This window comes from Oncorhynchus gorbuscha, linkage group LG13, assembly GCF_021184085.1.
Source record: "Oncorhynchus gorbuscha isolate QuinsamMale2020 ecotype Even-year linkage group LG13, OgorEven_v1.0, whole genome shotgun sequence".
NCBI classification, from domain to species: Eukaryota; Metazoa; Chordata; class Actinopteri; order Salmoniformes; family Salmonidae; genus Oncorhynchus; species Oncorhynchus gorbuscha.
This window is the reverse complement of record NC_060185.1, coordinates 48,668,596-48,696,320: the sequence shown is the minus strand read 5'-3', so window position 1 is coordinate 48,696,320 and position 27,725 is coordinate 48,668,596. Positions and strand designations below refer to the sequence as shown.

The 27,725-nt window shown below is 44.2% G+C and overlaps 2 protein-coding genes across 2 annotated transcripts in view; both read left to right on the top strand.

Moving 5' to 3' along the window:
* LOC123993050 (striatin-4-like) overlaps positions 1-3,269 on the top strand; it is a 26,865-nt gene extending 23,596 nt beyond the window's left edge. Inside the window, exon 18 of the mRNA XM_046294803.1 lies at positions 1-3,269. This exon is cut by the window's left edge and continues 1,599 nt beyond it. The gene's annotated coding sequence lies outside the window, so the exon portion shown is untranslated.
* A 2,281-nt stretch (positions 3,270-5,550) lies between these two features.
* Positions 5,551-27,725, top strand: part of LOC123992322 (serine/threonine-protein kinase D2-like) — a 48,366-nt gene continuing 26,191 nt past the window's right edge. The window contains 1 exon segment of the mRNA XM_046293476.1: positions 5,551-6,466. Within this exon segment, the coding sequence (XP_046149432.1) occupies positions 6,140-6,466 (327 nt within the window). The 5' untranslated portion in view covers positions 5,551-6,139.

Here is a 27,725-nt window from a genome sequence, read left to right as displayed (position 1 = left end):
TTATTGTGGAGCTGTTTTTCCTGGAAGTGGTAACGAGGTTGAACAAAGGGCGGAGCCTTGGGCGTCTGCTAAAGACTGACATATAGGTCAGAGGTCAGGGGTGATGTCGTTGAGTAACCGGCCTCCGGGATCCTTCAAGTTTATTTTTTGACTTTCCGGGGTGGAAGACAGGCGGCGGGTGGGGTGCAGATCTCTGGCTGTGGAAACATGGTTCCACCAGACCAGGGCATGGCAGTAAAGATTGAATGGCCCAGTAGCTCCATGTCAATCAGTAACTGGCCCCGAGCAGCCCCCCCCAACCTACTAATCAACCCCTAGCACGGAGGGAGGGGGTAGAACTCGTCCCAAACCACTGATACCAGATCAGGTATTTTTTCCATCCCCTTAATGGTTAAAGTCAGCATTGGGGTTAGGGTAATCTAATCCTAGATATGTGGTTAAGGTCAACTTTAACCAAGAGCGCCTACATGCAACAGGGTTGCTACAGGGGTCAGAGAATCAAAGGTTGCTGGTAAAAAAATGACTAAGAGGTCAACGTTTCTCTCCACTGCAAGACCTTCTGGGAAGCCACTCTCTCTGGTTAGACAGGTTTTTGTGGGCTTGGTTTAGTTTATGTCAGCTTCATGTGTTTGCTTTTACATGATGGTTTCAGATGCATTGAATTTGATGAGGCAGAGAGAATGCCTAAGTGCTACTTACTGTAGCACACTGGGTGCTGTCATGCTTTGTTGTTGAGAGGATAACTATAGTACGCAGTTGTCAATCACCCAGCTGATGGTAGTCCGGTGGCCATTTTTTTGTGTAACAGTGCATCCACTCCCACCAACGTTATTGCTTCCATACGAAGTGCATTCCAGTGACACACTAACTATATGCTGCATTAAATCAGCTGCACTAGACCCCAAGACTAGACCAAGAGGTTACCTGGAGCCCGTTTGTGTCTTAGTGCGGCTGTGGAGCCCATGGCCCAGTTTCCCAAAAGAGTCTTAAAGAGTGACTGGCCCTAAAAAGTAGCATCGGTGTAAGCATCGGTGTGAGTCGGAAGCATTTATTTTACTGTCAAAATTGACTACAATGTGTAAATAGAATAATTTTGGTCATAAAGTCAGTCTTGTCCGAAACGGAGATTTGCGAGATAGGAAAAAAACTGTATTTCACAGAATGAAAAGTACCATAACAGTTTTCCATAGGTTGGGTTTATTTGAATCCTTCCCACAGCTGGCTGCACCCAAGTAATCGTCAATTCTGAGTGTAGCTGCACCATGACCCAATGTAATGTTCATGATCAATTTGGTTTGACTTTGGATATCCTTATGGGGCAAGTTAGGGACCATCAGTAAATTACACAATGTACACGGGACAATATTTGAAATGTTCAAACCAACTATACAATGCAGAAAACCAACTATAAATAATATCGCAATATTGAAAGCAATTAATGAGACACCTAAAAGATGTGCAACATGAAAATATTGTCCCAGTTACATTGTGTAATTTATTGACAAACTCATTTTGCCACGGTCGCGTATCAGCTAGCTGAAGCTAATTCAGGAAACGATTTTAGCGAACTCTTCCCTCCTGCGAACACGCACAAGAGACACACATCAAACCACACCCCGACTGAATTCAGTCCTGGCCGCTAGTATTTACTAATGAACCGAATCTAAAACGAGGACAAATCAGGAAGTGCAGTTCATCGTTCGAATCTTCATAGGAGCGTCGTTAAATCGCCAAGCTGTTTCCCAAAACCATTACTAAAGTCGCATTTGAAAACGACTGCCTCAGAACAGTGAAGTGTGTCGTTAGATGCTTAAATTATTATTATTATTTGTTTTTTTACCCATCCTGGTCACTTTATACACAGACCAGAAGATGTCATCGACACAGAATTCGAGATATTTATCTGTCACTGTGAACGCAGATAACTTCAGACCGAAGTTGACTGCTAAGTTGACCGCGAAGGATACAAATATGCATCAAATGAAAACCGAGTTGACTGCATTAAAAGATGAATACAGCAACTAGGTTTATAAAGGCTACATACATAGGCCTGTGTATTTAAATCATATTGAAATCCATTTCATGTTCAATCAATTGAGTTCTATTTAGCTGTCTAGTCTGTCTGCAATTTTTGCCTCAATACATTTCATGTGTAATGTGCGCAATGATATGCCAAATCTGTGATTTGTGCATTATTATTGGTTAATCATTAGAATAAACCACCTCAATATTTGCAGCCATTAGGTGATCATCTCTCTAGGAGCTGACCGGTTGTCAGTATTGTGAAATAATTATGTTAAGGTAGGATATGAATAGAGAAAGCAGCCTCTCTTTTTATCCTATAGGTATCGACACTTGCTCCAACGACGCACTTGGCGAACGTTCTTTCTGCGTGGTGTTTTGGGAAACGCATGTTACATCTTCGGCCGTTGCAGGAACGATGCATCGGTTAAAATACTTGTACGCCTAAATTCCATCGCTACCAGGAAACCAAGCAAGCCCTGAAGTGTCTCCCTGGTATTTCTCCTCCCTTCAAGTAAATATTAAGACTGCGTGAGTGTGTTGGACGAACTCTGCACTCCAGTGTCTGTGTGTCAGTCAGAGTCCACATGTACGTCTGCAGCATTGAGCTACAGACTGGTCCTGATATAAACGCTCCGAGAACAGACAAATCTATGTGAAACAAAACAGAAAAAAAATCAAGAAAGCGAGAGGAAAATAGATATGACTGTAAATGATAGAAGACTAGAGCAACCATTATCTGATTTACATGTCCATTCTCATTTTTTTATTTGTTGCTTTTTTCCCCCTTTTGATTAGAATTATTATCTAAGAATTACTGTAGTATCATCAGTGAAATGTTTCTTCTTTGCTAGGCTTAGAACTTGCTTGTGATTGATAATGACAATGTATACCTTGTAAAAAAACTTTTAAAAACTAAACGGTTAACAAATCAAAAAGTGATCAGTCCGAGGCCAAGGTAAAGGACTCTTGTTTCTTTGTGTTTTTATTTTTTTAATAGCAACTTATCACTGTGTGATATTTTGTACATCATATTAAGCGGTATTCAAACAATTTCCTCTAACTACAAGGGATAAGAGACCTGCTTTTTATTGAGTTTGTTTTATTATATATATTTTTGGAACTGCATTCTAGCTTGTATCAAATTACAGATTTTCCTTTTCTCTACTTTGCGGGTCTCGTGTTGTATGTCATTAAAGAAGAAAAATACAAACAATTCTAATAAAATAACGATTTTGTACAGTGAATTGAGAGCAGTGTTGTCATTCATTGTATCATGACAACTGTAATTGATTACTGTATTACTACATATTAATTATCAACTTAATGATACATGGTTTCTTTATTTATGTTATTTTATTTTTACATTTATCTAAATTATATATATATTTTTAACCCCTTTTTCAATTACGATCTTTTCTCGTGGCTGCAACTCCCCAACAGGCTCGGGAGATGCGAAAGTCGAGTCATGCGTCCTTTGAAACATGACCCGCCAAACCGTGCTCCTTAAAACACGCTCGCCAGCTGCACCAATGTGTCAGAGGAAACACTGTTCAACTGACGGCCGAAGTCAGCCTGTCCTTCTGTGCACCCTCTGAGACTTCTAGGAAGATTTAAAGCCACTTAACCCCAACATTTCTCCCAAGTTTTCCCCATTATTGCAAAGCCCTAGTTATTTTGTTGCTTTGACAAAGTCATTTCTAAAGATCATTATTTATTAGGGATTCATTTTACGCTTAAAATAAAAACTTTCACAAATTTTAAGTTACGTTAAGTGGACTGAACTCTCATTTTAATATGGTGAAACTATTCCTTTTTCAATCTTTTTTTTTCTCCAAAAGAAACATTGAACATAAAATAATTAAATCCTAGCATGAAATCATTACCTGGTTCTACTCTTTTTGGCCATTTTGTGGTGGAAAACTGAGCGTGTCGAGCATAATACGTCAACCCTGATGCCCATAGCTCGACAGGCTATAATTTTTTTAACGTTCTCCCTGTCACAAGGAGCTTTATCGCTGATGTAAGATGGCGTCGTCAACCCTGTTACTTTGCAAGTATTTTTTATTGACTTACTTAAAACCTCTTGAGATAGGGAAAGCATGTTTTTTTATTCAGTTTATCATGTCCACTTTATGACAGAGTGTAAACATTTGCAGAAATCAAACAGTTTTTTTTCCAGCACCAAGTTCCACTGCCCAAAGGGGACTAATTTCGTGGAACGACCCAATACGCTCTTCTCTCCCTCACCTGACTTCTCTTCAGACCAGGAATGCCTGAAGTACCCGTCTTCTAACCTGGTCATTGCCAATTCTGCAACTAGACAGTTTTTACAGGGCTCTAGGAAAAGATACAACAGGACCCACAGCAAGCAAGTGACCAAGGGATTGTTAACGAACAAGCCACATTAACATGACTATCTTGACAGCCACCTGCTACCCATGCTCTGGAGAAGACAACCCAGAAATGACTATCTTGACAGCCACCTGCTACCCATGCTCTGGAGAAGACAACCCAGAAATGACTATCTTGACAGCCACCTGCTACCCATGCTCTGGAGAAGACAACCCAGAAATGACTATCTTGACAGCCACCTGCTACCCATGCTCTGGAGAAGACAACCCAGAAATGACTATCTTGACAGCCACCTGCTACCCATGCTCTGGAGAAGACAACCCAGAAATGACTATCTTGACAGCCACCTGCTACCCATGCTCTGGAGAAGACAACCCAGAAATGACTATCTTGACAGCCACCTGCTACCCATGCTCTGGAGAAGACAACCCAGAAATATCAAGCTCACAGCACCCCTTCCTGAAGACGAGCAAGGCCGGTTTTATTAGTTATGTGATGAAGATCAAAACAGACCTTGGATCTGTTCCAGTGTTATGATTATATGTCAGAGACTCTGGGGGATACATCTCCCTCTAGTGGCCCTTAAAGGAGGTACAACTCAGAACAACCATCGATAAGAAAGTGCTTCTTACAGTAGGTTTATTGTGGCCACGTCTCTTATTTAAATTAGCATCATCTATGGCTAATTACCTATATCTAAATAATTGTTTTTCACAATAAGCAATTATACGTTGAACAGATATTAAACAAAGAGTACCTACCACAAGTTATAAACTGAGTAATTTTTTACAGCTCTTTTCTACTTCACTGAGTAGAATGGTAGCTGCACTGTAGGTGTGGTCCTACATTCGAATCAGAGAGAGGCCTGAATGTCATTGGCACTGCCAAGAGGGTGAGGAGAGAGAACAAAAAGCAAAGCCACAGAGAAAAGAGGGATAGTGTTTTAGAGGGAGAGAGATAAATATTTGTGTGCAGTTCCCCTCGGGCTAGAATAAGAAGAGCCCAGCTGTTCAAGAAGGAGTAAACAAGACAAATTACTGCAACATAAAACATAGAGCATGGGAGAAGACCAGGGAGTGGGAGGGACTGACATGGGCTTATCCAGAGCTCTCCTCCACCCATTGGCCGAGAGTTGTGTCAGTCATATCACTTCCTCCTTGGCTGTTGCAAGTTCAGAAAGGAGGGAGCAGGAGGGAGAGGGAGGTACTCTCGGTCTTGCTTTTCTACAGAGAAATAGTTACCTCGGCTGAAACTGAAACAGGACAAGACTTGTTAAAGAAAAGCACCACCAGGCTGTCTCTCCTTCATTCTCTCAGTTTCCTGCTCAAGGAAGCCATTTTGTACAGGCTGGAGTCTTAAGGACAACAAACTTTTCCCCCCCTTCTTTCTCCTTCCTCAAGTGTTTCCTGTGAAAATTGAGACTTTCTCATCAGCAGAACAACTTCTTCACCCGAGAAGGAGGAGCGGTGGGTAGGAGGGGAGAAGTTGTTCTCAGTCTGTCTCTCACACTTGCCTCGCCGGGATAATGAAAGAAGACGTGTGAGTGCAGATGACAAAAGATCAAGAGGGAGAGACAGAAAGAAAGAAAAGAAGAAGCAGGTCTTCCTGGATAGAGATCTCCTCCTGACTTCCCTGGGAGAAGGGGTGGTCACAGGGCAGAGACTCCCAGTAGCGGTGTGTATTTGTCTGTGGATCACCGTGTCGACACCCTCGCTCTCCTGCTCTTTTGAGGGAGGTAGAGCGTGCGCGTGTGTAGCGAGGGATGGCCAACGCCAGCCCCTGTATGTCGTCGGGACCCCTATCCCAGGTCTTCTTCCACACGGGGGGCCCCTCTCCCCCAGGCTCTGTGGTGATGCAGCAGGGGACCCCCATGGCCGTGCCTCTCTCCCCTGCTCACGGTGGTTACCCCCCTGTGGAACTGGGGGCTGGGCTGGGCCCTGGGGGGGTTGCCAATTCCTACGTGCCCCCCACCCCAGCTGGGGTCTCCTTCATCATCCAGATTGGGCTGACCAGAGAGTCAGTGCTGCTGCCCCAGACCGCTGACCTTGCCTACGTCAAACAGATTGCCTGCTCCATTGTCGACATCAAGGTGAGAGCACAAGGTGTGTGTGTGTGTGTGTGTGTGTGTGTGTGTGTGTGTGTGTGTGTGTGTGTGTGTGTGTGTGTGTGTGTGTGTGTGTGTGTGTGTGTGTGTAGCCTGGCCTCAGAGCCATACGAAACATACTTGACGTATTTCTGAGCATCTCGAAGATGTATGGTCTAGTTACTTTAGACAGAAACAAAAGTAGGGAGGTTGATCAGGGAGGATGATTGGGCGTACTCTGCGACCGTCTAGCAATCCAAAGGTTGCTTGTTTGAGTCACGATGTGTCACATATTTAAGTACAGAATAATACGAATTGCTCTGAGACCATGTCGGCGTGTGTGAGATTTACCTACGGAATACTATATTTGCCCTGAATTGGTGTGTGTGTGTGTGTGTGTTGTTTATCAGTTTAGTAATCGCCGATGAGCCCTAAATGCCAGTGCTATCTTTATCCAGCTGTCTCTGACATCTCATAGCTAATGATGAGGAATTTTGGCAGTGAATGTCTCTCTCTCTCACACACACACACACACAAACACACACACTGAGTACATCCAGGTGCCATGAAGTGACGTATAGATGTATATGATTTTGTCTCGAAGTAAATCCAGCAGTTGATGACATCCAGGCAAACACCGTTACATCACTGTGACAGACCATGAGCTAATAATGTCACAAAACCAGGACGCCTACCAGGCCACTCTAATTACGACAAGTACCTCTGCTTGAGCCTCCCATGTCTGAAAAGATACCTTCCATAATCTGCATTCGCAGTCCCAATTTATGAGATGCATTGAAAGCCGCTGATGACGTTTTGGTTGTGCTCAGAGTGGCACCAATCTCTGTGCATCAAAAGGAAAGGTAAACAATTACTGAGTTAATCCGCCGTGGTGTCTTACCATACAGCCAGGTTTTTTTTTACCTGGGCCATGCATGTGCAGTACAGGGAAGAAGGCGGCCATTTTGCAGCAGCCAGCAGGAGAGCATAATCCTCAAGTCAGTGTCTGGCATGAGAGGCGTTGGTGTCTCTCAGCCAATTACACTCTGAGATGGTTAGATTACCAGATTTCCAAGGCCAGTCGCTGGAGGCCAGCAGCAGCTTGAAAAATGTGCAACGGGGTAGCTGTTCCAGGAAACGCTGCTTTCCCTAATCTGTTCATTGTTTTGCGGGAACAAAATCAGCTCCACGCCTGCCCCTTCATATCCCTGTGACGGGTTTCAGAAGTCCTTGTGTCAACTGTAGATGTTTATGCTCGGACTCCCCTTTTCTCCCCCTTCGGAGAAACACTCTACCGTACTCGTCACGGTTCACATTTTAATGTCACGTGCGCGAGGACAGTGAGGTGCCTCTCTTGCAAGCGCTGAGCCCAACGATGCGGTCTTCAGCATCAAATGCGGCGCCACCAAGAAACAGAACTCGAGAACACGCGGAAAGTCAAGAAATAAGAAGAACACGAGAAGGTACGAAGCTGTGACCCCGGGTCAGTTCCCATAACATGTTTCCAAGGTGCAGGGATACTGGAGGAAGATATGCATCGGGGGTTAAGGAGACTAAAGGCATCAGGATGTGTGACAAACAAGAGTAGCAGCGGGCGTAAAGGAAGATTGCATTGGAGTGTGTGTGTGTGTGTGTGTGTGTGCATGTTATGTGTGTGTTGGAGTGTCTGTGTGCGTGAGTGTGTAGAGTCCCGTGTGGGGCAGTCTTTATTGCTTGTGGATAGAAGCTGTTCCAGGCGTCTGTTGGTGTCAGACTTGATGCACCGGTGCCGCGCGGAGAACAGTCGATGGGTTGGGTGGCTGGAGTCTTTTAACGGTTTTCCGGGACTTTGTTTCACGCCGCTTGATATAGAGGGTCCTGGAAGGCAGGGAGCTCGGCCCCAGTGATGTACTGGGCTGTCCACACCACCCCCTGTAGGTCCATGCGATCGAGGGCGGTGCTATTGCCACACCAAGCAGGGATGCAGCCAGTCAAGATGCTCTCAATGGTGCAGCTGTAGAGCTTTTTGAGGATTGGAGGGCCCACATGCTAAACTTTTTCAACCTCCCGAGGGGGAAGAGGCGCTGCCGTGCCTTCTTCACGACTGTGCGTGCGTGTGGACCATTTTAAGTCTTTAGTGATTTCAACCAGAGGAACTTGACGCTCTCTACCCGCTCCACTGCAGCCCCGTCGATGTGGATGGGTGCATGCTATTGGTTCAAAGGAGACTGGAGGGCCACTTTAATGAACACCAGCACCTTGAAACCAGTCAGTCAGTCCCCCTGTCCTTACATATGGATGGCATGACAGGGGCTTTGTATTTAGAGGGATTTCAGGTTTGGCAGTGTGTGTGTGCGTGCGTGTGTGTGTGTCAGGAGTAGGGGTGTTCTGTCACGGTTCCATCATTCCCTTCGGCGCTCCTCTCCCGTCCGTCCGTCTCAATCAGAAATGTTGAGTCACCAGCCACGGCCAGGCCAGGCTGCTCTCTCTCTCTCTCTCTCTGTTTATTTAACAGCCAGCCAGCCTCGTTGTGTTCCACTGACACATTTTTCCATTAACTTCAGAGCCTACAATATGTAGGAGGACACTCTCTTTCCCTGCCCTCCAGCCCCTGCTCCTAGTGGCATGAGATCAAATAAGACCTTAACACTAGTGCTGTGTCTGTTCAACCCTGAAACAGCAGAACACTTGATGGTTTATTCAGTGATTTGTGGACAGGCATCATTCCATTCCCTCCTCCTACTCTCATCTTCTCTCCTTCCTTCATTCTCTTCTTCCCAAAAGCTGTTATTCTCTCTCCGCCTCCCGTCCTCCCTTCCTCTCCCCCATCCTCACCTCTCTCCCCTTATCTGCTCCTCTCTTCCCCTGTCCTTCCCTCTCTTCTTCTCACATCTGTTCTTCCCTCCTCCTCCTCTCCCTTCCTCCCCACTCCTCCTCTCCCCATCACTCTCCCTGCTAGTGGTGGCCCATTGTCTGACAGATAAAGAGGAGGAAATGAGGCCTGTTTCCTCTTGGAGTCCACTCCGTCCGGGGGCGATCCACGTCCTCCTCCTCCTCCTCTTCCTCCTCATCCTTCCACCTCCATCCCCTACCGTCGTCCTCCACGTATTCCCCCAGGGCGCCTCCCCCTCTCTCTGGGGTTGGTGGGAGACGAGGTAGGGTAGGGGGAATTTGGTGCTGACCGTTGGGCAGATCTCTCTCATTGTTTCCGGACAATTGGGGTCTATTGAGCCTCCACTCCCAGTGTGTTGCTGAGTTTCATACGGTAACTCTGACTCACAGAGACCACCCCCGCTTCCCATTGATCCGATGCTAATACGGACTTCCTGTGAAGCCACAGGATCAAACGTTAAGTCCCCATAAGACCATGGCTGGAAGGCAAACCTACGGGACAATCTACAGTAGACATGTGTGTCGGGGATGTTGTACTGCATGCTAGAGACGTTTTAATGTCGCAAACAAGCACCAGTTGAAAAGTGGTAATTTGTGTCTCGTCATAGAGCCATTCAGTCCCATGTGGCTGTGAGCTTGTTGTGTCTCTTTCATCGGCCAATCAAGTCTATTGTGTCTATTCAAGCTGATCCTTACCTCTCAGACCAATAACCTGTTTACTAATTGGACTTGTAATGAATGGTGCGTGTGTGAGACTGGGGAGGGCCGACCTGTCGAGGCTTGACTGTGTCATTTGAAGTGTTACCATAGTTTCATCACGACAGATGATTGTTGTGACAGGATTGTAATAACTGATGCCTGAACGTTGCACAGATCCTTGGCACTGAGGTTGGTATGGTTATTAACTAAGAAAACACTAGCAAACTCACACTTCATTGGTTTCCCGCAGACGGAGAGAAAATACTCTCAGGATCACAGATTTCTACTGTAAGTCAACCTTGTTTGCTTGCTATTTAGGTTTCAAAATTCAGCATGGCAATGCCCCCGTGTGCAAAGAGAGGTGTGTATTTAGTGTAGGTGTCTGTGATTCTCAGACTAGCATACAACACGTGGCCACCCTCACTACTCCTGCACTCTAGAGTGGCATCTGTAGTGAACGAGGCTCACGGAGTGATAGAGAGGAATGGAGAGACCAAGAGAGAAGAAGAAAGAGTTTAAAATGTAAAAAATATATATTAAAAAACACTTAAGGGGAAAAGCGAGGGAAAGACAGAGAGCAATTGAAATGTGGAACTGTACACAGGAAGAGGTGTAGCGATTTGGACAGGTGGGCCATATCCCCCCCCCCACACACACACACACACACACACACACACACACACACACAGCTGCAACTGAAAGTCCCTGGCCATTGTTTCCACCTCCGTTCTGGAATGGACAGTTTCTTTATCTGCCTCCCTGGAGGAGCTGGACCTGGGAATGTGATCACACACACACACACACACACACACACACACACACACACACACACACACACACACACACACACACACACACACACACACACACACACACACACACACACACACACACACACACACACACACACACACACACACACACACACACACACACACACACACACACACACACGCCCATGTGTACGCACGCACGCAAACACACATAGACACCCAGTGGTGTTGTCATACTTGAGTGAAAGTAAAGATACCTTTTTAATATAAAATGACTAAAGTGAAAGTCCCCAGTAAAATACTTCTTGAGTAAAAGTTTAAAAGTATTTGGTTTTAAATGTACTTCAAGTATCAAAAGTAAAAGTAGAAATAGTTTCAAATTCCTTATATTAAGCAAACCAGACTGCACAACTTTCACGTTTTTTATTATTACGGATAGCCAGGGTCACACTCCAAACCTCTGTCAGGTATACTCCTCTCCGGCCTCTAGGTCATCAGCCTGCTGATTATCCCGCACACCTCTCACCATCGTCTCGCGCCTCATGACAGTCACCTGGACTCCCATCACCTCCTTGATTACCTGTCACTCCCCTTGGTTCTTTCCTCAGGTGTTAGTGACTCGGACTCTGTTTCAGTTTCATGTCTGTTCGTGTTTCCTGTTTTGTATTATGTTTTCATTTATTTATTCAATTATTCACTCCCTGAACTTGCTTCCCGACTCCCAGCGCGCACGTTACAACCTCAGACATAATTTACAAACTAACCATTTGCGTTTATTGAGTCCGCCAGATCAGAGGCAGTAGAGACGACCAGAGTGTTCTCTTGATAAGTGTGGGAATTGGGCCATTTTCCTGTCCTGCTAAGCATTCAAAATGTAACGAGTACTATTGGGTGTGAGGGAAAAATGTATGAAGTTAACTTCTTGACGCTACCCATCCCTGTCCCGGGATCATTTTCATCAGCAACCGCTGAATAGCATAGAGCAACAGTCAAATAATATTACAAAAAAAATTAATATTCATGAAATCACAAGTGCAATATTGCAAAACACAGCTTAGCCTTTTGTTATTCCACCTGTCATCTCAGATTTTGAAATGATGCTTTACAGCGAAAGCAATCCAAGCGTTTGTGTAAGTTTATCGATAGCCTAGCATAGCATTATGTACACTTAGCATCAAGCTTGGTCACAAAAATCAGAAAAGCAATCAAATGAACTGTTTACCTTTGATGATCTTCGGATGTTTTCACTCACAAGACTCCCAGTTACACAACAAATGTTCCTTTTGTTCCGTAAAGATTATTTTTATACCCAAAATACCGACGTTTGTTTGTCGTGTTATGTTCAGAAATCCACAGGAAAGAGCGGTCACGACAACGCAGACGGACATTCCAAATAGTCTTCATAATGTCCACAGAAACATGTCAAACGTTTTTTTATAATCATTCCTCAGGTAGTTTTTAAAACATATATTCGATAATATATCAACCGAGTGTGTAGGTTTTTCAATAACAGCGGCTTTACTCTGTAATGCAAAAACTATCCACTTACGCAATGTGATCTTTCACGCACATTTTTCAAAATAAAAGCCTGAAACTATGTCTGAAGAGTGTTGACACCTTAGGGAAGCCAGAGCAAAAGGAATCTGGTTGATATATCTTTTAAATGGAGGATAGGCATGCATAGGAACAGAAGGGTTTCAAAATAAGAGGCACTTCCTGATTGGATTTTCCTCAGGGTTTCGCCTGCAATATCAGTTCTGTTATACTCACTGACAATATTTTGACTGTTTTGGAAACTTTAGAGTGTTTTCTATCATAATATGTCAATTATATGCATATTCTAGCATCTGGTCCTGAGAAATAGGCCGTTTACAAGAGGTTAAAAGTACATCATTTCCTTTAGGAATGTAGTGAAGAGAAAGTAAAAGTAGTCAAAAATATAAATGGTAAAGTACATTTCCCCCACAAAACAACTTTGAGTAGTTATTTAACCCTTTGACGCGTATCAACACACAGGTGTGATCATTCTACAGTTGTCCCTGCAGCATAACCTCAAACCGCTTTGATTAAAGCACTTATTTAGAATGCCCAGTCACAACTGACGCAACAGTCCGTGTTAAAGCTGGCTACACTGTTTTTTCACAGTTGCATTTTGCACAAACACGGTCTTTACAAGGTTATGTCCTCAACGTGACCAATTTATTTTTGGATGCATTTTTCAGACTTTCACAGATGTAGCGACAGCATAACACAATTCTCATGCAAACTGGAAAATGTAGGCTACATTTAGTCATAGCGCTAACTGAGGAAAGACTGACATAACACAAGCGGTTATATTTAGTTAACTCTTGGCTGACAGAATCCATAATCTGAATGAGCTAATAGCAATTACGATCTAAATAACTGAGTAAAACACTTTTTAAAAATCAAAAGTAATCCGACGATGGGTGGTTTGTGCACTCCGCCATGTTTGTTTTTTCGCGTCAACCAAGATAAGAAGAGGAGACAAGATGAGTTCGGTCTGTTTGCAGTGTGCATGTTGAAGGGGGTGTGTCATCTACCATCATTCACTTCTGGAAGTTTACTCGAAAGATGAGTGAACCATCCCTTCACCTCATTTTGCTATAACATCTTTGGTCTGACAGACATGTCCAAAGTTATTATTTGTAAGGAAAACAACAATGAAGGCAATGCGGGTACCAGCCGGAAAATGTGCCAGGGGGAAAAAGTTTGTTCAAGGCCTGTTCTGACTGGAGATGCGCAAATGCCTGCATCGTTGATCTTGGGAAACACTGGGGAAGTGCTTGGGCTCTTGTTGAAGAGAGAAATATCTCCACTCAGTAAAGCCTCAAACATAAATTGTCCACAACAATGAAATGGGCAAAAAAAAATATTGGCATTTTATTTTTATTTTTTTACCCCCTTTTTTCTCCCCAATTTCAATCTAGTCTCATCACTGCAACTCCCAAACGGGCTCTGTAGGCGAAGGTCGAGTTATGCGTCCTCCCGAAACATGACCCGCCAAACCTCGCTTCTTAACACCCTCCTGTTAAACCTGGACCCCAGCCGCACAAATGTGTCCGAGGAAACGCCGTTCTGCTGATGACCCGAGGTCAGCCTGCAGGCACCTGGCCCACCACAAGGAGGCACTAGAGCGCGATGAGCCAAGTAAAGCCCCCCGGCCAAACACTCCCCTAACCCAGACGACGCTGGGCGTTACTACAGACCCGGGATCAGTGCCTCTAGCACTGCAACTGTCCTGTTGCGTAACAATCACATTTTGGAACAGTCCTGACATTGCGTAACAACTCACATTTTGGAACAGTGAGAGCATTCTGTATCAGCCTGATGGATGTTCATTTGATTCAATATTATTGCATTTTGATCTTGTCTGTCTGTCTCAACCAATCCAGCCCTCCGATTGATTGATCTGCGTGTATCACATATGTTCATTTGATACATTTTGATCTTGTTCTAACCCATTTTGGTTGTGTGTGTGTATGCGTTTTGGTATCCCTAAATCAAATTGTATTTGTCACACGCGCGGAATACAACAGGTGTAGACATTACAATGCAGTTTTAAGAAAAATACCTAATAAAATAAAAAATAAAGAAATAAACAAAGTAACAAATAATTAAAGAGTGGCAGTAAAATAACTATAGCGAGGTTATATACAGGGGGGTACCGGTACAGAGTCAATGTGCAGGGGCACCGGTTAGTTGAGGTAATATATTCAAGTAGGTAGAGTTATTTTAGTGACTTCTGCATAGATAATAACAGAGAGTAGCAGCAGCGTAAAAGAGTGAGGGGGGGGGGGGCAATGCAAATAGTCTGAGTAGCCATTTCATTAGATGTTAAGAAGTCTTATGACTTGGGGGTAGAAGCTGTTTAGAAGCCTCTTGGACCTAGACTTATCAGACCAATTCGCTAAACCCAGGCAGGTGCACAGCTCAGTGAGTCAGGAAAGCATTAGCGTGGTAGCACAATGGTCTGAGCCGCCACACCTTTACCACACCACCGCTTTATGCAGACACACACACAACCAGCAGGCTTCTAGAGGAAATGGTGTCCCATATTGAAACGACAGCTTTCGCCATTGATCCACACAGCGCTCCCTTACCCAAACCCCGTACTCTTCCCTCTTCCCCTCTGTTCATTTGCATCATAGCAGAGCAGCTCGGAGCAGCTTTGCATGAACGTACAGTGTTTCCTGGCGGGCATTAGCAGGCAGCGCACTCCTCCATTTGACTATTCAAAGCACTGCTAATGACATGTCCACTTATCAATTAGAGGAGGGGGAAAGGGAGAGAGGATGACAGAGAGAGAAAGAGAGCGATATAAAGGGGTTTTGACAGGGATTGAGAGATTTAGAAAGAGGGAGAGAGAGAGAAAGAGAGCGAGAGAGGAAAAAGACATTTACAGAGATTGAGAAATAGCGAGAGAGAGAGAAAGCGAGAGATGGGAAGCAAGGTTCAGGCCATACGCTGCTAGGATCAAGGGGAAGGCTGTAGTTTTGTACCTAGTTTGAAGCCACGGTTTTCTAGAGTTGAGCAATCGTTCTTTTATGCGCAATGAAAGTGGACTTGATCATTTCGAAAATGTTGAGGCCCGTCCGTCCGTCACTCAGTTAGTCTAGGTAGTAACAACCTTGTCAGTGTTTTTTCTACAGAAGGTGTCAAAGGCTGTATAGTGGGTCCATACTTACTGTTACTGTAGAGCCCTGCAGTCCAGATCACCCCGAGACATTATAATACTAATCCAATGATTTAGCTCTGCTAAAAACCCGTTTTGTACCATAATCCAATTTGAGGCAACAGCAGCAGAAGCATTCGGTGGCATGTTACTCTGCAAAACCCTCCCAGCTGGTCCGGCAGGCAGGCAAGCAAGCAGGGCAGGAAAATTCCTCACATTTCCAGGGCAGCAGACGGGGAACACACAGGGCTCTTTGAGAGCAGGGAGAGAGCTCTGTGGATCAAGGGCAGACAGACATGTGCACTTCTATCTCTTCAGACCACAACGCTCACTCACGTAAATGCCATGAATCCCTAACCCAGTTGGTATACATTCAAACCCGAGGAAGGGGTTCCTAAAGGTGCACTATACTGGTTGCTAAAGTTCCAATTTCCGTTTGGTGACGAAACAAGCAAGTGTCGGTTAGAGAATCGCTGTACCATTTAAACGGCTGTGAAATACGCCACGTGGCCATAAGTATCGTCGAACATCTCATTCCAAAATCGCGGGCATTATTATGGAGTTGGTCCCCGCTTCGCTGCTATAACAGCCTCCACTCTTCTGGGAAGGCTTTCCACTCGACGTTGTAACATTGCTGCGGGGACTTGTTTCCATTCAGCCACAAGGGCATTAGTGCGGTCGGGCACTGATGTTGGGCGATTCCAATTCATCCCAAAGGTGTTCGATGGGGTTGAGGTCAGGGCTCTGTGCAGGCCAGTCAAGTTCTTCAACGCCAATCTCGACAAACCATTTCTGTATGGACCTCGCTTTGTGCACGGGGGCATTGTCATGCTGAAAGAGGAAAGGGCCTTCCACAAAGTTGGAAGCACAGAATCGTCTAGAATGTCATTGTATGCTGTAGTGTTAAGATTTCCCTTCACTGAATTATATCCAGTGAAGGTTGCTTCTAGAGCAGCCGTGCTGCTGATCCAGTTTCAACTGTTCTGCCTTATTATTATTCGACCATGCTGGTCATTTATGAACATTTGAACATCTTGGCCATGTTCTGTTACAATCTCCACCCGGCACAGCCAGAAGAGGACTGGCCACCCCACATAGCCTGGTTCCTCTCTAGGTTTCTTCCTAGGTTTTGGCCTTTCTAGGGAGTTTTTCCTAGCCACCGTGCTTCTACACCTGCATTGCTTGCTGTTTGGGGTTTTAGGCTGGGTTTCTGTACAGCACTTTGAGATATCAGCTGATGTACGAAGGGCTATATAAATACATTTGATTTGATTTGGAATTAAGGGGTCTAGTCCGAACCATGAATAACAGCCCCAGACTGTTATTCTTCCTCCACCAAACTTTACAGTTGGCACTATGCATTGGGGCAGGTAGCGTTCTGCTGGCATCCACCAAACCTAAATTCGTCCATTGGACTGCCAACTATAAAGGCGTGATTCATCACTCCAGAGAACGCGCTTCCACTGCTCTATAGTCCAATGGCGGCAAGCTTTACACCACTCCAGCTGATACTTGGCATTTGCGCATGGTAATCTTAGGCTTGTGTGCGGCTACTTGGCCATGGAAACCCATTTCATGAAGCTACCGATGAACAGTTATTGTGCTGAGGTTGCTTCTAGAGGCAGTTTGGAACTGAGTAAATAGTATTTTTACTCACTAAGCGCTTCAGCACTCTGCAGTCCCGTTCTGTGAGCTTGTGTGGCCTACCACTTTGTGGCTGATCCATTGTTGCTCCTAGAAGTTTCCACTTCCCAATAACAGCACTTCCAGTTGACTGTGGCAGCTCGAGCAGGGCAGAATTCTGAAGAACTGACTTGTTGGAAAGGTGGCATCCTATGCCACGTTGAAAGTCACTGAGCTCTTCAGTAAGGTAGTTCTGCTGCCAATGTTTGTCTACACATGCCTGTGTGCTCGAATTTATACACCTGTCAGCAATGGGTGTGGTTGAAAATATCCCAATCCACTCATTTGAACGGGTGTCTGCACACTTTTGTATGTATAGTGTATATTTTCCATAACCCAAAAATATTGTATTTTCAGCTGTTTGAAGCTGGTGTACAAAATCTAAAGTAAAAGACGCACAAACAAAAGAACTGAAAGCATAAAAATAGCACACATAGAACAGATCTACCTCTTCTTAGAATTGCTTTAAATGACAATGACAGATCTGAAACTCACATTTCATTTTTAGGTGAATTTGCTCAGATCGGCCCATATCGCAGGTTCAACTTAGATGCCGTTTCTTTTTGACACGCTGCCTGGACGATGTTCTTCGGTGCTTTCCAGGAAAAGCCGTGTTTGTTCTGGAGGGTCTGGGGCGGCCTTTCTCTACAAGGTCACGGATGGTATCCGTGGTTACCAGGCACGGCAGCAGATACTCAGAGGGTTACGTGTGTCGGAGGCCTACGTAGGCGCACACGCACACACACACAAACACACTACCGCACTCGGGGAACCTGAGGTTAGAGAAGCATTTAGTAAATACACTTAACACTGAGGCTGGCACTGCCGTGACTTTCGTAAAAAGAGGAAGGAGGGGACATAGACGATTATCATAGATAGATTATATGAGAGAAAGATATAGGTGTGTCATGTGGGTCTTCAACCCTCTCGGTCTCGTGCGCTGGGCTCACAGTGAAAAGCTGTTCAACCGTGGCGAATTACTTTGAGTATGTGGGCTGACAAACGTGATTTATCCCAACTAGTGGTTTCCCTCTTCTATGGGTTTTCTAACATGCTCCTTTGATTTTGTTAGAGCCGTGGCGTGTGGTTTGAGTAAGAATCGCACGGTAGAATAATAAGAATCGATCATGTCATAATACATTTAGCGACAGACAAAGTGATCTTTTAATTTACAGTCTGTGGAAACTATGAGAACAGAAAGGTTCAGAACTTGTGTGAAGCATCACAGCACAGTTGAGAAATAAATGTCAAAAATAAATTCAATATGGATGGTGTTAAGTGATAGATGGGGAGGGGTTGAATGGTGCTGAAGGGTGGGACTAATAACAAGAAAACCAACGTGAAATGTATAGACGTTCAGAAATGTTGTGAAACGGCACAGTTAAAAATATAAGTCAAAGGGAAATAAAACTGGATGGACTTCAGAAATAGAGGAAGGTCAGGACTAAAAACAAACAAAAGATAACTCATGTAAAATAGATTGTGTCTGTAAAATGCATATAGTATATATCAGCTGGAAGTAGAAGCCTAAGTGTTGTTGTCCATTACTTTACTACAATTAGGTTAGGGGAAAATAATGAAGGAAATTACATTTTTAAAATATGTGTGTGTATATACAATATAAATCTAGATATTTGCAAAAAATATATGGGGGATTGGAAATGATGCAGACAATTACATTGATGGAAGCTACAATCTATCTGCAGTATTAAAGCTCATCTCCCACCTAAAAAACCACCAAAAAATACACAGGAAGTACAGAAACCTTAAAGATCAATTCTACAGAAGTCGGTATGTAGTTTCATATCCACATTACAATCCAACATGAAGCAATACCAAAATGGCTGCCATATGACAAGAAGGGTTTAGTGTAAGAGTTAAGGCTGGTGTTTTAGTAATGGGCCGTGTTAGGTAAGCCTGACGACAATGGGGTCAGTGTGCTAGCTGGCTGGGTGGGGTCACCCTTGTCCGCCTGGGGCTGTTTTGGGACTGAGTCTGAGGGGGTGAGAGGACTGCCAGACTGCCTGGGGGAAGGGATGGGGGGTGGGAGGGCAGGAGAGGAGCTACCTCAAGTAGATAAACAAATTACATTAGGGCTGAGGAGAGGTCTCTGGCAGTGGAAAGAGAAGAGTGGAGAGAAAATGGGAGAGAGAAGTGGGAAGGTTAGGGAGAGAGATGAAGTCAGAATGAAATGATTTGTTTCTAGTATTATGCTGGGAGCATCACTAGAAGGGAACGCTGATGTCCCTTGTAAAAATGTCTAGACAAACTCTTTGTAGAGGGGAGCGCTGACATTAGTCATGTGACTGGAGCTGCAGCACTAGCCTGCATCTCTCTCTCTATCTTGTTCTCTCTCTCACTCACTCACTCACTCACTCACTCACTCACTCACTCACTCACTCACTCACTCACTCACTCACTCACTCACTCACTCACTCACTCACTCACTCACTCACTCACTCACTCACTCACTCACTCACTCAATCTTGTTCTCCCTCCACTCTCTCTCTCACTTGTTCTCTCTCTCACTTGTTCTCTCTCTCACTTGTTCTCTCTCTCACTTGTTCTCTCTCCACTCTCTCTCACTTGTTCACTCACTTTTTCACTCACTTGTTCACTCAGTCACACACACACACACACACACACACACACACACACACACACACACACACACACACACACACACACACACACACACACACACACACACACACACACACACACACACACACACACACACACACACACACACACACACACACACACACACACACACACACACACACACACACACACAGAAGCAGTGAAAACCCCTCCATCCTGACCTGGGAATGAGGGATAAAAACCAGAACGGGTTATGGGAGGAGGGAAGGAACAAAAGCAAAGGGAGGAGAGGGAGCCTACATAAAGGGAATGACTCACAGCCCAGTAATGTGTCCGTTGTGGTTCCCAGTGTGGATGGGGAGGAATGTGTGTGTGTGACCGACCATGCACTCCCAGCACGCCTTGGGAATGTTCAGCAAACACATGTTGTGCAGTGTTCTTTTGAGATCTCTCTGGAGAGTCCCATCTATAACACCCGGCCTGCTGAGTGGAGGTGGGATGGAGGGAGGAGGAGGTGTTTGTAGGGAAAAGAAGAGGGGGTCTTTCTATCTTCTTTACATTTTGCCCATCTTAATCTCTTCCTCTTCCATCTCTTTTCCTGCTCTACAGATGCAGGACCTTCATTTGATCCCCCTGTTGTTGCACAGCAGGAAATGTAAACTTGTTGTGCATTGAAGGTTTCAAAAGGCTTCTAATGTTTGCACTTTCCACTTAAAAATGTCAGACTTGACTTGACCCAACTAAAAAATGTATCAACCCCTATGAAAAATGTCCATGAACAATAATCCACACAGCAATTCACAATTTCCTGTTGCTGCAGGTTTATTTTCCTGCTGTGAGAAACATGATCAAATTATGATCCTACATCGGTATGCTTCGTACACCTGTTCCTCTCTCATATCCCTGACTCCTTTACTTTCTCTCTTTTTTTTCTTTCAGGTCTCGCTCTCCATCACCGTTTTTCCCTCTCCCTCCTTCTCTTGTGAATAAAGAAAGCTGTGCTCAGTTCCGAGTGTGTAGAGCGAGGCCCGGGGGGGATCAGGGGCCAGGTTCCTATCGGCTTACCTGGCCAGGCAGAGGGAGAGGCAGGCCCACAAAAGCCCAGTCCAGTGCAGCGGAGCGCAGCTCCTTTATCCCCAGCCCCCCCCCCCCCCCCCGCCCCAGTCTGGACACGGCTCTCATATTACCTCCCCGCTCCCCCAGAGCAGAATGAGACACTTTGTCGCCGAGCCCCCACCCGAGACCAGCCCCCTCTAACACACCGATCCCACCAAACAAACTTAAATGCATGTGTACCCACACATGGAAATGAACACAGACTTTGCTTATAGCGTATAAGCTATCCCTCTCTCCTACGCATAATCATCCCGTTTCATAAGAGACACCTCACAGGACTGGGCTGCTGGTTTCTGTGTACTATAATAGCTAGGTGTAGATTGTGTGTGTGTGTGTGTGTGTGTGTGTGTGTGTGTGTGTGTGTGTGTGTGTGTGTGTGTGTGTGTGTGTGTGTGTGTGTGTGTGTGTGTGTGTGTGTGTGTGTGTGTGTGTGTGTGTGTGTGTGTGTGTGTGTGTGTGTGTGAAATATGCCAGATGTTGTTGTGGGGGGAGGCCAGAGGGAGGAGCTTATTTTGGAAGTGGGTTGCTTTTTCAGCAGACCTTTGCTGACAATTTACTGAAATGCCAGCCCCTTGTGTTACACCTTAATAGCTTTGGTTATCAGCGCAAGGCTGTGGGGCTGGTATTCAGGAGTCTCAGCCATGTACTTAGGCTGACAGTATGTGGCCTTCAGATTGCAGGCCTGAATAAGCAGCTAGTGAGTTAACGCTCTGTGTCGGCTTTGCTGTGTGGAGAAGGTACTATCTGTATCCACAAGTGTCCAGATATCCATGTCCTTTGAAATGGTTGAATCCTCCTCAACTGTAAAGTGATTTGTGGATTCAAATAAAGTATTTAATATGTGTGTGTGTGTGTGTCTGTAGAGGATATTGGTCAAGTTATTAATATAAAAGATTAATTTATCTTGTTATAAATCGGGGCACCAGTCCGTTATTGGACAAAAATGACCTTTTTAAGAAGACCCGACCCATGATCTTAACAATTGCACAATAGGAACAAAATGTGAACAATAGTACAAATGGATTTATCTGAAGGTATATCGGAGGAGCCTAATATCAGACTCATGAATTCGTACTGTTCTTTAGAGTGTTTTGCATCAGAGAAACAGCAGGCAAAATACAAAAGCGGAATAATAAAAAGAGTAAGATTGAAGGATGATAATGGCAGATGATACAGGTGGGGAAAAAGGTGAATTCAATAGGTTGTTTACCAGCAGTGTTAAGTGTTAGAGGATAATACCGTCAATTTGCATAGAGCAACATTTACATACTCAAGACTATACTTAATTAACGGGTCAAGCAGGTGCATACCGCGAAAGAGTATGGTCTGTGAATTATGAATGGAGGAAGCATCTTAAAAGGGCAAGTAGTGGTTTGGTTATAATGTTAAAGTTACCTAAAGAGCTACATATTACACATCATGCCAATGCGAGGGAGAGAAAGGGACATTTGCTGTATAGTTACACTCAATTGATGGAATGGGGGTCATTGGTCAGATGACAGTGCTGCCGCACTATCTGACAGTAACCCTTAACCCGTTAACCTTAACCTCAAACCCTAACCCCTAGCCTAGTGCTGCTGCACTATCTGACAGTAACCCTTAACCCGCTAACCTAACTCCTAACCTTAACCTCAAACCCTAACCCCTAGCCTAGTGCTGCCGCACTATCTGACAGTAACCCTTAACCCAACTCCTAACCTTAACCTCAAACCCTAACCCCTAGCCTAGCTAACATTAGCCACCTAGCTAACATTAGCATTAGCCACCCAGCTAACATTAGCAACAACAGATTGGAATTTGTAAAATATCATACATTTAGCAAATTTGTAATACATCATACGAATTGTAATTTGTAACATACAGTATCACACTAAATGGATGATGGATGTCCACAAATGAATACATATCATACTGATGGTAGTGTCTCGGATTTACGGTAACTATGTTACGTCTACCCCTGAGTCCAGGTTGGATATGTTGGTCCATTGTTGAATAAGTAGACCTGTTTTCTTAAGCTTGCCACGTTCTGTGGTCAAGAGGAGGTATATGAATCTGGACTTTTATTCCCTTGTTGTATACTGGAGCAAAAATGATTCCAGCTTGGGCAGTGTCCATATCCTTGCCCTGCTGGTCAAGATTGGCACTTTTGGTACTAGATGTGGGCATATCTGTATTTGCACTCTGGTGTGTGTGTATCTGTGTTGTCACGCTTGTGTGTGTGTGTGTCATCAGTTTTTCCACTCCTCTCCCACTCCTGTCCTGCTGGTTTACAGAGCGTGTTCTGGTATGCAGCAGCCACGTCAGGAATGTAAACCTGTGTGCCTTTCCATGCCCTACTCTCCATGACGAAGTTCAGACAGAGCACTGCCTCATAATTCCTTCCACCGCTAACCACGAGTCAGCGAAAAAAGGCGCTGTTTGAGTCAGGTTGTTGAGTAGACTAAATTACCTGCATTAGCTAATTAAGTGAAAGGTAAACAAATAAAATGAAATATAGGTAGCTCTCTCTGCTGCTTCTCCTGCATTTTTGAACAAATAAATTTGCTCAAAACTGTTAAACTATTGCCTTTCTCTCTCTTTGACTCAAGTACATACCACACATTACGCACTGCAGTGCTAGCTAGCTGTAGCTTATGCTTTCAATACTAGATTCATTCTCTGATCCTTTGATTGGGTGGACAGCATGTCAGTTCATGCTGCAAGAGCTCTGATATGTTGGAAGACGTCCTCCAGAAGTTGTCATAATTACTGTGTAAGTCTATGGAAGGGGGTGAGAACCACGAGCCTCCTAGGTTTTGTACTGAAGCCAATGTACCCAGAGGAGGACGGAAGCTAGCTGTCCTCCGTATACACCATGGCGATACCCTATAGAGTGCTGTTGATGCTACTGTAGACCTTCATTGCAAAATAGTGTGTTTCAATCAGTTATTTGGTGATGTGAATATATTTAGTATAGTTTTATCTTAAAATTATAACTAAGGTTTCACAATTTTTATTTCTATTTTTATGAAATTCACTGAGTAGGATGGTACTTTCCTTCCTCAGAGGAGGAGCCTCCACTGCATTACACAGCACTATGCCTATAACCATGTAGAGGGCAAATGTTAAAATCACATACTTAGGGTGAATATTACTATAACTTTATGTTAAGCTAGTGGTGAATAATTTGGTGTCCTACACATCTAGTCTCTGTTGCTCAATTCCAGGGTTTCTCTCTGAAACTTGGGCCAACAGTCTGGCTATTAGGAGGCCTGGGCCTGTTTCTTCCCGTGTGTGTGTGTGTGTGTGTGTGTGTGTGTGTGTGTGTGTGTGTGTGTGTGTGTGTGTGTGTGTGTGTGTGTGTGTGTGTGTGTGTGTGTGTGTGTGTGTGTGTGTGTGTGTGTGTGTGTGTGTGTGTGTGTGTGGTAAGGCTGAATGTGAGGACGCAGGGGAATACTGCACTCAGGCTTGTGACACAAACACTCTCTTCTAGCGAACGATCTGACTTCCTGTCTTCCAGAGAGTATTGGGCCTTGTGTCTAGGTGTAGTTAGTAGGTTTGGATATCAGCGATTCTGCAGTCCTCTCCCAGTTTGCAACAACCGGTCACTCTCACACTTCCGCATCGGATTTATGGCATTAACAATAGGCAATATTCCTACCACCACCCTCCTCTCTGTTTTTCATTTTACTGTTGAAATTGGAAGTTTACATACACTTAGGTTGGAGTCATTAAAACTCGTTTTTCAACCACTCCACAAATGTCTTTTCAACAAACTATAGTTTTGGTAAGTCGGTTCGGACATCTACTTTGTTCATGACACAAGTAAGTTTTCCAACAATTGTTTACAGACAGATTATTTCACTTATAATTCACTGTATCACAATTCTAGAGGGTCAGAAGTTTACATACACTATGTTGACTGTGCCTTTTAAACAGTTTTGACAATCCCAGAAAATTATGTCATGGCTTTAGAAGCTTCCGATAGGCTAATTGACATAATTTGAGTCAATTGGAGGTGTACCTGTGGATGTATTTCAAGGCCTACCTTCAAACTCAGTGCCTCTTTGCTTGACGTCACGGGAAAATCAGAAAATAAATCAGCCAAGAATTGTAGACCTCCACAAGTCTGGTTCATCCTTGCGAGCAATTTCCAAACGCCTGAAGGTACCATGTTCATCTGTACAAACAATAAATAGTATGTAAGTATAAACACCATGGGACCACGTAGCCATCATACCACTCAGGAAGGAGACGCATTCTGTCCCCAAGAGATAAATGTACTTTGGTGTGAAAAGTGCAAATCAATAGATACAAAAGTATCTATATCCACAGTAAAACGAGTCCTATATCGATATAACCTGAAAGGCCACTCAGCAAGGACGAACCCTCTGTTCCAAAACTGCCATAAAAAAGCCAGACTACAGTTTGCAACTGCACATGGGGACAAAGATCGTACTTTTTGTCTGATGAAACAAATATCGAACTGTTTGGCTATAATGACCATCGTTATGTTTGGAGGAAAAAGGGGGATGCTTGCAAGCTGAAGAACACCATCCCAACCGTGAAACACGGGGGTGGCAGCATCATGTTGTAGGGGTGCTTTGCTGCAGGAGGGACTGGTGCACTTCACACAATAGATGGCATAATGAGACAGGAAAATTATGTGAATAAATTGAAGCAACATCTCGAGACATCAGCCAGGAAGTTAAAGCTTGGTCGCAAATGGGTCTTCCAAATGGACAATGACACAAAGCATACTTCCAAAGTTGTGGCATATTAGATTAAGAACAACAAAGTGAAGGTATTGTAGTGGCCATCACAAGCCCTGATCTCAATCCTATAGAAAATGTGTGGGCAGAACTGAAAAAGTGTGTGGGAGCAAGGAGGCCTACAAACCTGATTCAGTTACACCAGCTCTGTCAGGAGGAATGGGCCAAAATTCACCCAACTTATTGTGGGAAGCTTGTGGAAGGCTACCCAAAACGTATGACCCAATTTAAACAATTTAAAGGCAATGCTACCAAATACTAATTGAGTGTATGTAAACTTCAGACTCACTGTGAATGTGATGAAAGAAATAAAAGCTGAAATAAATCATTCTCTCTACTATTATTCTGACATTTCACATTCTTAAAATAAATTGGTGATCCTAACTGACCCAAGACAGGTAATCTTTACTAGCATTAAATGTCAGAAATGGTGAAAAACTCAGTTTAAATGTATTTGGCAAAGGTATATGTAAACGTCCGACTTCACCTCTATCTGTCATTCTCTCTCTCTCTCTCTATAAACTCTGACGTCACTGGCCTGCGCTGTCACTCTTACCCTGCCGGTGCTGATTCGGGGGCAAAGGGAGGACAGGAATAAAAGACATTCCTGTCGTCTGTTTCATCCCTCCGTCACAGTGACCTCACGGGGTTAAGAATAGCCCATGCCCCGCTAACCCACAATGAGAAAGGAGAAATTCCAGCTACGAGCCAAGCTGTTGTCAGGTGCTAATGAGGCTGCACGCTGACGTCTTTTACACCCCAGTCGCCGCGGCAACGCCTCATTAAACACTTGTCCCTGTTTCAGTGGCAGCATGGTTCTCTTTCATGTCCTCTGTTAGGCCCCGTTCTAAACATGTCCCCACAGGACTTTCCCTCTATGGAGGACTTTCCACGCCCTGTCTGGAGATACTCACACTCTCAGTGATGGGGTTTGGCATTGGTGCTGTGTACTGTACAGTGTGTTCAGCTGAAAAACGAGACATGGCTGTCTAAACAATGGATGTTGTTTGAGGAGGGTGTATGTTCCTCTTACCTGTAGAAGATCAGGAGGACAAAGCTATCGTGAGAACTCTTCTGTTTCTGACTCTGTCGTAAAGCCATGTATGGCTATTGAAATATTGTACTGAGGAGCCTTGTTCACAACACAAGGCACGAGTTATGTTATTGATAAAAGCACATTTTTGGATAGTTGCATAGTATTTAGGTAGAGGGAGGATAAAAGGGGTATTTTTATGTCCCTGCGATCGTAGATTGTGTGAAAATGTCATCACTTTGGCGATCTAAAGGCTGTCAGAATAGCTGGAGGGGTACAGGGTAGAGGTCGACCGATTTATGATTTTTCAACGCCGATACCGATATTTGGAGGACCAAAAAAATCTGATAACGATTAATCAAACTATTTGTATTTATTCATTTGTAATAATGACAATTACAACAATACTGAATGAACACTTATTTTAACTTGATATAATACATCAACAAAATCAATTTAGCCTCAAATACATAATGAAACATGTTCAATTTGGTTTAAATAATGCAAAAACAAAGTGTTGGAGAAGAAAGTAAAAGTGCAATATGTGCCGTGTAAAAAAGCTACCGTTTGAGTTTCTTGCTCAGAACATGAGAACATATGAAAGTTGGTGGTTCCTTTTAACATGAGACTTCAATATTCCACGGTAAGAGGTTTTAGGTTGTAGTTAATATAGTATTTATAGGACTATTTCTGTCTATATCATTTGTATTTCATATACCTTTGACTATTTGGATGTTCTTATAGGCACTATAGTATTGCCAGTGTAACATTATAGCTTCCATCCCTCTCCTCGCCCCTAGCTGGGCTTGAACCAGGAACACATCGACAACAGCCTCACTCGAAGCAGCGTTACCCTCTGCAAGGAGAATAACTACTCCAAGTCTCAGAGCGAGTGATGTTTTGAAACGCTATTAGCGTGCACCCCACTAACTAGATAGCCATTTCACATCGTTTATACCAGCCATTAAGCTGATAGGCTTGTAGTCATGAACAGCGCTGTGCTTGCGAAGAGCTGCTGGCAAAACGCACGAAAGTGCTGTTT